The sequence below is a fragment of the Herpailurus yagouaroundi genome, unplaced genomic scaffold (genome assembly GCF_014898765.1).
Source record: "Herpailurus yagouaroundi ecotype Mexico unplaced genomic scaffold, PumYag 159, whole genome shotgun sequence".
Classification (NCBI taxonomy): Eukaryota; Metazoa; Chordata; class Mammalia; order Carnivora; family Felidae; genus Herpailurus; species Herpailurus yagouaroundi.
Window position 1 is genome coordinate 26,994,378 of NW_024412400.1, and position 10,884 is coordinate 27,005,261.

Genomic DNA, 10,884 nt, shown 5'->3' on the forward strand with positions numbered 1-10,884 from the left:
ATCAGTAAAAGTAGAAATTGAAACAGGCTTTAACATAATCTTACCGCAAGTCCACGGATTCATACTCCTTCAACATCAACACATATTTATCAGGTACCTACTCGGAGCCACTCGCAGTTCAGGTGTGGGCCTACCAAGGAGCGACCGACCATGACAGACACCGTAACTGCCCTCCTGGAGAAGCTAGTGCGGCTCCCTTTCTGACTCACTTAATGCAGTGACAGAGGTAGCCATCAAGCACAGTCCACATCAGATTTAAATTTTCTAAGAGAAACAAAATTGCTAAACAACCTGATGCTTAGAACTAAGACAAAAAATCAGATGCACAAGAGGGGAAAGATCATAGCCTTGTGCCATTCAGTCTAGAATCACACAGTCCAGTCTGCAACAGCAGCTTTAGAGACAGTGCTGTATCACAACCCAGGACAAACTTGCTACTTAGAATAACCCTTGATCACCAAGGAAGAAATTGAATTGTTTACCAGGTCTGTTGAATTTAATGCTGCAAGGAAATAAATAATACACTTTTTTAAGTGTCCCATCAAAAATGGCTCCTAGATGTTTAAATTGTGTGGGGCACCTGGGTGGCTCAGTCAGTTAAGCATCCGACTTTTGATTTTGGCTCAGGTCATGACCTCACAGTTCAGGAGATCAAGCCCCGCATCGGGTCATGCACTGACGGCATGGAGCCTGCTTGAGATTCTCTCTGTCCCTCTCTCTCTGCCCCTCCCCCATTGGCATGCTCATGCGTGCTCACTCTTTCTCTCTCTCAAAATAAATTTTTAAAAAAGTTTAAATTCTGTGGGCAGAGGCATGCTTTGTTATTATAAAAAATTAATATACCTCCAAATGAAGTGAGCCACTAATGAATTAAACCCAAGATGGCACTATTGTTACTGTTAATGATACAGAAACTATAAAGGGAATATCCCTTTCCCTTTACATTTTGATATTGCAAAGGAGCAAAAAAGAAATAACTATTCTGACTAGTTCATGCTAATTAGAGACCAGACTTTTAGGACTGGCTCATAATATCTCCTCTAGTGTTTGACCAACTTTAGCAGCTAAAGGCATCTATTGGAAAGTAAGTTGAATGCTCCACCTATAAATTCAGCAGAGATGTATTTTCTAAACCCAGTTTTAGAGACTCCCCTGAGAAACTTGCTTTCATCTCATATGGCCACCTTAGTTGGTATCTTCCTTTTATGAATATTGCAAAGGTGAAGTGATGCTTTGCATACAGAACAGTTTGCTGTAATGTCAATAACCATGAATAAGAGACTCATCACAGACTTTTCTCTTCCTAGGTGCAATCAACAAATATCCACCAATAAACTTCAAAATGAAGTGCAATAGATTCAGCTCTACAGATCTGAAGCAGCCCCCACAGCAGTTGCAAAGGTATTTTCAGCTTGATAGAACTTGATAAATGAATGTGCCCTCCTTTTTTCTCCTCATTCTCTATAGTTTCTTGCTCTTCCTTTTCTTCCTCTTTCTCCTCCCCCATTCCATTTGGATAAAATCTATTGCTACATGATATTAAAATATAATTTGAGGAAATAAGAGGTAATCAAAAATGACCAGGTTGATCTGAAAAACAAGCGGTTTTTAAAAGTGGAAAATCTAAATGTTGAAATAAAACAATCAATGAGAGTGACGCCTCAGTGGCTCAGTCGTTTGAGCATCTGACTTTGACTCAGGTCAGGATCACATGGTTCGTGGGTTTGGGCCCCATGTCCAGCTCTGTGCTGACATCTCAGCCTGGAGCCTGCTCCAGATTCTGTGTCTTCCTCTCTATCTTCCCCTCCCCTGCCCATGCTCTCTCTCTCTCAAAAATAAATAAACATAAAAAATTAAAACAACCAATGAAGACACTTTAGTGGCCATGAGCATACCTAATGACTGGATATTGGTTTCTAAATACCATTCCCCACTCAAAGAAGCCATGGTTTCTTAGATAAGTAGCTAATTCTAGGCAGTAGCAGGGAAAGTACAATGTGTCCCTCAAATATTTATAATGCCAGAAAGCAAGGAAGTAGTCAAAAACTAGCAGTGTCATGTGAAAAGGACAAAGGAGCAATCTTGAAAAGATTCCCAATGGTCCAATTTTGGACAGTTTGACATCAAAAAGAATAATGGTAATGGATTATAACAATGAGTTTTTAAAATCCACAAGTCTAGGGGGGCCTGGGTGGCTCAATCAGTTGAGTGTCCAACTCTTGATTTCTGTTCAGGTGATGATCTCATGGTCATGAGATTGAGCTGTGCCTCAGGCTCACTCTGAGCATGGGCCTGCTTAAGATTCTCTCTCTCCCTTTGCCCCTCCCCTGCTCGTACACACTGGTGCACATGTGCATGCTCTCTCAGTAAGTAAGTAAGTAAATAAAATAAAATAAAATAAAATCCACAAGTCTATATAGAGACCCCAAAATGGAGGAGGGTAGTAAAAGTTCTTTTTTTATCAAATGTGCTGCTAGTAAATGTAGAAGAAAATGATAGAATTAAAAAATCACCAGTTTGTTATCTCCAATATAGTAACTGAGTCAAACAAGAATCAAGGAATGCTAAAAACATGGGGTGACAGGTTGTTTGGCAACAAGCTATTTCAGAGTGTCCCAGAGCCATTCACACATTACTAACTTATTAATTACAAAAAAAAAAAAAAAAAAAAAGGAAATGTCCATGTACCTGGTGAGATCTGGCAATACCCACTGTAACCAAAATTTGACTTAGGTGCCTCCTGAGGTGATGCAGGGGGAGCTACATCACCTGTGTGAGATTCTTGCAGGGAAGGTTTGACCCAAGTCTCATAATAAAGAAACCTCTAGACAATTCCAGGATGTGGAGTTTTCTTCAGAATACCTGGCCTTTTCAGAGGTTTCAATGTCATGAGCAGCCAGGGGAAGTGGGGTACTATGCTAGGATGGGAGAGACTAAAGAGACAAAACGGCCAAATGTAATGGTGTGAACCTTGACTGATCCCAGGTCAGAAAAAAAGCTTATGTAAACGACATCTGGTGGACAACTGGGGAAACTTGAGGATTATATTATTGATTCATGTAGATTTCCTTTGTGCGGTAATTGTATGAGGTTCGTATGCGAGAATGTCTTTGTTCTTGAGATAGGTATGTTGAAGTATTTGAAAGTAATGTGTATAATGTCTGCAGCCTACTTCCAGGTGATTTTCCTAAAAAGAAAGAAGATGGGGTTTGTGTGTATTTGTGGAGATATGAGTGTATGGGCATATACGTGTGTGTGTGTACTCACACACGGAGTAATAAAATGGTAACATCTGGAGAACCAAATAGGTTACAAGTGGACAAGTATTTATTTGTAGTTCTGTTCTTTACAATAGTCTGTGAGTTAAAAAAATAAGTTATAAAACTCAATGGATGAATTAATCCATCCAATGGATGAATAATAGGCACTTCTTTTTTTTTTTTTTAATTTTTTTTTTCAACGTTTATTTATTTTGGGGACAGAGAGAGACAGAGCATGAACGGGGGAGGGGCAGAGAGAGAGGGAGACACAGAATCAGAAACAGGCTCCAGGCTCTGAGCCATCAGCCCAGAGCCCGACGTGGGGCTCGAACTCACGGACCGCGAGATCGTGACCTGGCTGAAGTCGGACGCTTAACCGACTGCGCCACCCAGGCGCCCCAATAATAGGCACTTCTAAAGAGAAACATAATGAACTGGAAAATAAAGCTGAAGAAATCTCACAGTGCAGAGAAGATAAATGTAAGCAGCTTAGAGACAGAATGGAATAGAAAGACCTAACCTATATCAAATTGGAATTCTTGGGATCAGATAAAATAGAAACAATTAATGAGACAATATTCAAATATATCAAGAGATGATCATTTTTAAGAACTTGTGGAAGACATGAATTAAAAGATGAAGAAATTACAAGGTACAACAAATAAAGCAACAGTTAGACATCGTGTAAGAAAATGCAGATGCCAAGCCAAAGGACAAAACAGCCTGAAAGAAAAATTATCTACAAAGAAACTATAATTAGGCCGGCAGCTGGGTTATCAGTAGCAAAAGTGGAAGCCACAAAACTGTTAAGAACTTTTAAAGTAACCGAAGAACCTTTATGTCAACTTAGAAAAACTGTCTTTAAAAAATACTGGTAGAAACATGGGAGGAAGAGCGAAGGTGGTTGGAGTAGTGAGGGGACCCTGGGCTTGTCTCATCCCTCGAATGCAGCTGGATCAACATCAAACCATTTTGAACACCTCCGCAGTCGATCTGAGGATTAACAGAAATCTGCATAATTTGAGGGAGAGAATATGGAAAGTACATAATGCAGAAAGGTGACCCGGGGAAGAGAAGAGCCTCAGCGTCCCAAAGGAAGGGAGCTGTTTTCACAGAGAGGAGGACGGGGGAGAGAGGGCAGCACTCCTGGTTTGTTTAAGAAAGCACTCCCTCTGAAAGCAGCTAGAGAGGAAGTGTGAACACATGCCCAGGGGACTGCACAAGAAAACATTTCCCCAAAACCAGTGATGGGGGGGGGGCGGGGGAGGAGAGGAGAGGGTTTCAATACCACCAGTTTTTTCACAAACAGCAGAGCCCAGAGTCTGAAATTTGAGAAGTCGGCCCCTGGCAGTGCTTCAGCCAGGAAGCAGGGTGGAGCCCTGCGAGCAGGCCGTGTGGGCCACAGCGGGGAGAAGCAGTTTCCCTGCTTGGAGGGCATTGGATAAAGGTGATACGGCCTCTCCATGGGTGAAAACCTGGTGAGAGCCATCAACCCACCACACTCACTGGTATAGGAACAAAGTTGCTGGCTGAGGGCAGCAAACCCCGGCACCTGCTACATGTTTTCCATAAACTCTGAGCGCTGTGCATTGGTGTGACCATTTCCTGGGACAAGTCAGCCCCAGCCACAGCTTGGCGAGACCCTCCCCCAGAGGACCACTGCGGGTTCTAGCCACAGAGGTCTCTTAAGTGTGGGGTTTTGAAACACAGCTGCACCTGAGACAAAACTCTGGAGGGAGGCACTGCCTAGTAGGCAGATGGCTCAGACACAGGGGAAAGGTAGGGAGGTGATGAAAACCAGGGACATAGGAGGGGTGACTGATCACACATTGGTGAGGGCATGAACCACCCACTCTGGAGACTGGAGAGCAGGGTGAAGCCGTTTTTACCATTAGCCCACCAGCACTGATCCACCCCAATGAGATGAACAGCATCACCAAGCGAAGAATGGAGCTGTTACACCAAGCCCCGGCTACCCTGTGCTTTCAGGCGCCTCTCCACCAGGGCAAGCCACCTGAGAATCAGAGCTGCAGGCCCCTCCCCCAGAAGACCAACACAAATCCTTTCCACCAGCTAGGCTACTGGCCGTAGACTGCTGCAAAGTTTCAGCTCTAGGGGAAACTGTTTCTAGGGGAAACCTTATTTGGAGGTTTTTGTTAATTTGTTTGGTTTTTTTGTTGTTGTTGCTTCTGTTTTGTTTTTGTTGTTTTCTTTGTTTCTTGGATACAGAAAGGACAAAATTTTTTAATTTTATTTGATCTTTTTATTTATTTTTTTTTTAATTTTTTTTTTTTAACATTTTTTATTTATTTTTGAGACAGAGAGAGACAGAGCATGAACGGGGCAGGGGTAAAGAGAGAGGGAGACACAGAATCAGAAGCAGGCTCCAGGCTCCGAGCCATCAGGCCAGAGCCCGACGCAGGGCTCGAACTCACGGACCACGAGATCGTGACCTAAGCTGAAGTCGGACGCTTAACCGACTGAGCCACCCAGGCGCCCCTGATCTTTTTATTTTTAATTTTTGTTTCTCTCTTCTTTTTTTCTCCTTTTCCTATCAAGCTTCTCTTAACAAGCAGACCAAAACACACCTAGGATCTAGCTTCCTTTATTTGATTTTTTAAGTTTTTTATTTCATTCTATCATTATTATTATTATTATTATTATTGTTTTTTTCTTCCTCCCAAATGACAAGACAGAGGAACTCACTTCAAAATAAAGGACAGAAAGAAAAGATGGTTGAGGATTTAGTCAATGCAGATATAAGTAAGATGTCTGAACTAGAATTTAAAACAACAACTGTAAGCATGCTAGCTGGGCTTGGAAAAAGCATAGAAGACACCAGAGAATCCCTTTCTGCAGAGATAAAAGAACTAAAATCTAGTCAGGCCAAAATTAAAAATGTTATAACCAGGATGCAAACCCAAATAGAGACCATAAAACAAGGGTGGACAAGGCAGAGGGGCAAGTTAGGGATGTAGAATATATAATTATGGAAAATAATAAAGCTGAAAAAAAGAAACAAAAGTCAGGGATCATGAAGGCAGACTTAAGGAACTCAGCAATTTATTAAAACGTAGTAACACTTGGGGGCTCCTGGGTGGCTCAGTCGGTTAAGCATCTGACTTCGGCTCAGGTCATGATCTCGTGGTTCGTGGGTTTGAGCCCTGCGTCGGGCTCTGGGATGACATCTCAGAGCCTGGAGCCTGCTTCAGATTATGTGTTTCCCTCTCTCTATGCCCCTCCCCCACTCATGCCCTGTCTCTCAAATAAAACCAACATTAAAAAAATTTTTTTAAATACCATAACATAGAAGTCACAGAAGATGAAAAGAGAGAAAAGGGGCAGGAGGTTTATATGCGCAAATTATAGCTGAAAATGTCCCTAATCTGGGGAAGGACACAGACATCAAAATCCAAGGAGCACAGAGAGCTCCCATTAAATTCAACAAAAGTGAGCCATTGCCAGATATATCAGAGTCAAATTCACAAAATACACAGATAAGGAAAGAATCGTGAAAGCAGCAGGGAAAAAAGTCTTTAACCTACAAGGGAAGACAGATCAGGTTCGCAGCAGATCTGTCCACAGAAACTTGGCAGGCCAGAAAGGAGTGGCAAGATGTATTCAATGTGCTGAATGGAAAAAAAATATGAAGTTAAGAATACCCTATCCAGCAAGGCTGTCATTCAAAATAGAAAGATAAAGAGTTTCCCAGACAAACAAAAATTAAAGAAGTTTGTGACCACTAAACCAGACCTACCTGAAATTTTAAGGGTGACTCTTTGAGTGGAGGAAAAAAAAAAACAAAAACCAAAATCAACAAAGACTAGAAAGGACTAGAGAGCATCACCAAAAACACCAACTCTACAGGTTACACAATGGCACTAAATTCATATCTTTCAATAATCACTCAGAATGTAAGTGCACTAACTGCTCCAATCAATAGACATAGGGTATCAGAATGGATAAAAAGCCAAGATCTATTGATAAGCTTACTATAAGAGACTCATTTCAGACCTAAATACACCTACAGATTGAAAGTGAGGGGATGGAGAACCATCCAACCAGCTAATGGACGTTAAAAGAAAGAGACAGTGGCCACACTTAAATCATACAAACTAGATCTTAAAGACTAACAAAAAATGAAAAAGGTATTATAATTAAGGGGTCTATCAATTAAGATCTAATGATTATAAATATTTACTCCCCCAACTTGGAAGCATCCAAATATATACATCTAGCAAACATAAACACACTGCTTATAAAACAATAGTAGGGGACTTTAACACCCCACTTACAACAATGGACAGATCATCTAAGCAAAAAATCAAGGAAACAATGGCTTTGAATGACACACTGGACTGGATGGACTTAACAGATACATATATATCCAGAACATTTCATCCTAAAGCAGAATACACATTCTTTTCAAGTGCACATGGAACATTCTCCAGAATAGATCATATACTGGGTCACACATCAGCCCTCAACAAGTACACAAAGATCGAGATCATACCATGGATATTTTCAGATCACAGTGCTATGAATCTTGAAGTCAACCACAGGAAAAAACTTGGAAATCCCTGAAATATATGGAAATTAAAGAACATCCTACTAAGGAATGAATGGGTTAACCAGGAAATTAAGGAATAAATAAAATATATATATATGTATATGGAAACAAATGAAAGTGAAAATGTGACAGTCCAAAAACCTTTTGTATGCAGCAAAAGCAGTTCTAAAAGGAAAGTACATTGCAATTTAGGCCTATCCCTAGAAGCAAGAAAGGTCCCAAATACACAACCTAAACTTACTCCTAAAGGACCTAGAAAAGAAGCAACAAATAAAGCCCAAAGCCATCAAATAAGGGAGATCATAAAGATTAGAGCTGAAATAAATGATATAGAAACAAAATAACCCAATAGAATAGATCATTGAAACTAAGAGCTGGTTCTTTGAAAGAATTAATGAAATTGATAAACCCCTACCCATATTCATCAAAAAATAAAAGAGAAAGGACCCAAATAGATAAAATCATGAATGAAAGAGGAAAGACCACAACACCAGAAAAAAACAATTATAAGAGAATACTATGAAAAATTATATGCCAAAAATCTGGGAATTCTGGAAGAAATGGACAAATTCCTAGAAACTCACAAACTACCAAAACTGAAACAGGAAGAAATGGAAATTTTGAACAGACCTATAACCAGCAAAGAAATTGAATCAGTAATTAAAAATCTCCCAACAGGCAAGAGTCCTAGGCCAGATGGCTTCCCAGCGGAATGCTACCAGATATCTAAAGAAAAGTTAATACCTATTCTTCTCAAACTGTTCCCAAAAAATATAAATAAAAGGAAAACTGCCAAACTGATTCTAGAAAGCCAACATTACCTTGCTTCCAAAACCAAAGATGCCACTAAAAAGGAGAATTACAGGGTAATATCCTTGATTAACATGGATGCAGAAATTCTCAACAAGATGCTAGCAAATTGAATTCAACAGTACATTAAAAGAATTATTCACCATGATCAAGTGGAATTTATTCCTGGACTGCAGGGGTGGTTCAGTATTCACAAATCAATCAACGTGATATACCACATTAATAAAAATTTAAAAAAAGGAGAACTGTATGATCCTGTCAATAGATACAGAAAAAGCATTTGACAAAATATAGCATCCATTCTTGTTAAAAACCCTCAACAAAGTAGGGATAGATGAAACTTGCTTCAACATCATAAAGACCATATTTGAAAGACCCACAGCTAATATCATCTTCAATGGGGAAAAACTGAGAGGCTTTCCCATATGGTCACGAACAAGATAGGGATGTCCACTCTCACTGTTACTATTTAACAATAGTACTGTAAGTCTTAGCCTCAGCAATCAAAAATAAATAAATAAATAAATAAATAAATAAATAAATAAATAAATAAATACAAGGCATCCAAATCAGCAGGGAAGAAGTCAAACTTTCCCTATCTGCGGATGACATGATACTCTGTGTAGGAAACCTGAAAGACCCCACCAAAAAGTTGCTAGAACTAACACATGAATTTCGCAAAGTCACAGGATATAAAATCAACATGCAGAAATCAGTTGCCTTTCTATACACCAGTAAAAAAGCAGCAGAAAAAGAAATCAAGGAATCCTATTTGCAATTGCACCAAAAACAATAAGATACCTGAGAATAAACCTAACTGAAGAGGTAAAATACCTATCCTCTGAAAACTATAGAACACTTAAGAAAGAAATTGAAAAAGACGCAAAAAAATGGAAAAGCATTCCATGTTCATGGATTGGAAGAACAAACATTGTGTTAAAATGTCTATACTACCCAAAGAAATCTACACATTTAATGCAATCCCTACCAAAATACCACCAGCATTTTCCATAGAGCCAGAACAATCCTAAAATTTGTATGGAACCACAAAAGACCGCAGGTAGCCAAAGCAATCCTGAAAAAGAAAAACAAAACTGGAGGCATCACAATTCTGGATTTCAAGCTGTATTACAAAGCTATAGTCAAGACAGTATGGTACTGGCACAAAAACAGACACATAGATCAATGGAACATAATAAAAAACCCAGAAATGGACCCACAACTATATGGTCAACTTATCTTTGACAAAGCAGTGAAGAATATGCAATCAAAAAAATACAGTCTCTTCAACAAGTAATGCTGGGAAAATTGGATGGTGATATGCAGCAGAATGAAACTGGACCACTTTGTTACACCATACACAAAAATAAATTCAAAAGGATCAAAGACCTAATATGAGACAGAAAACCATCAAAACCCTAAGGAGAACTTAGGCAGTGACCTTTTTGACCTCAGCCACAGCAACTTCTTACTACACACATCTCTGGAGGCAAGGGAAAAAAACAAATATGAACTATTGGGCTTCATCAAGATAAAAAGCTTCTGCATAGTGAAGGAAACAATCAACAAAACTAAAAGGCAACCTTCCGAATGGGAGACGATATTTGAAAATGACATATCAGGACAAGGGGTAGTATCCAAAATCTATAAAGAACTTATCAAACTCAACACCCAAAAAACAAAGAATCCAGTGAAGAAATGGGCAAAAGACATGACTAGATACTTTTCCAAAGAAGACATCCAGATGGCTGACGACACATGAAAAGATGCTCAATATCACTCATCATCAGGGAAATACAAATCAAAACCATGATGAGCTATCACTTCACACCTGTCAGAATGTGTGTCAGAATGGCTAAAATTAACAGGACAAGAAACAACAGGTGTTGATGAGGATGCGGAGAAAAGGGAACCCTCTTGCGCTGTTGGTGGGAATGCAAACTGGGGCAGCCACTCTGGAGAATGGTATGGATGTTCCTCAGGAAACTAAAAATAGGGGCACCTGGGTGGCTCAGTAGGTTAAGGGTCTGATTTGGACTCAGGTCATAATCTTACAATTCGTGGGCTGGAGCCCCGCATGAAGCTCCACACACTGATGGTGTGGAGCCTGCTTGCGATTCTCTCTCTCTCTCTCTCTCTCTCTCTCTGCCCCTTCCTCTTTTTTCTCTCTCTCTCAAAATAAATAAGTAAACTTGTGAAGGAAGGAAGGAAGGAAGGAAGGAAGGAAGGAAGGAAGGAAGGAAG

At 39.9% G+C, this 10,884-nt stretch overlaps 1 protein-coding gene across 1 annotated transcript in view; it reads left to right on the top strand.

Moving 5' to 3' along the window:
* COL6A6 (collagen type VI alpha 6 chain) overlaps positions 1-10,884 on the top strand; it is a 169,662-nt gene that overhangs the window by 149,255 nt on the left and 9,523 nt on the right. The window contains exon 36 of the mRNA XM_040480168.1: positions 1,308-1,401. Within this exon, the coding sequence (XP_040336102.1) occupies positions 1,308-1,401 (94 nt within the window). The remainder of the gene's footprint in view (positions 1-1,307; positions 1,402-10,884) is intronic.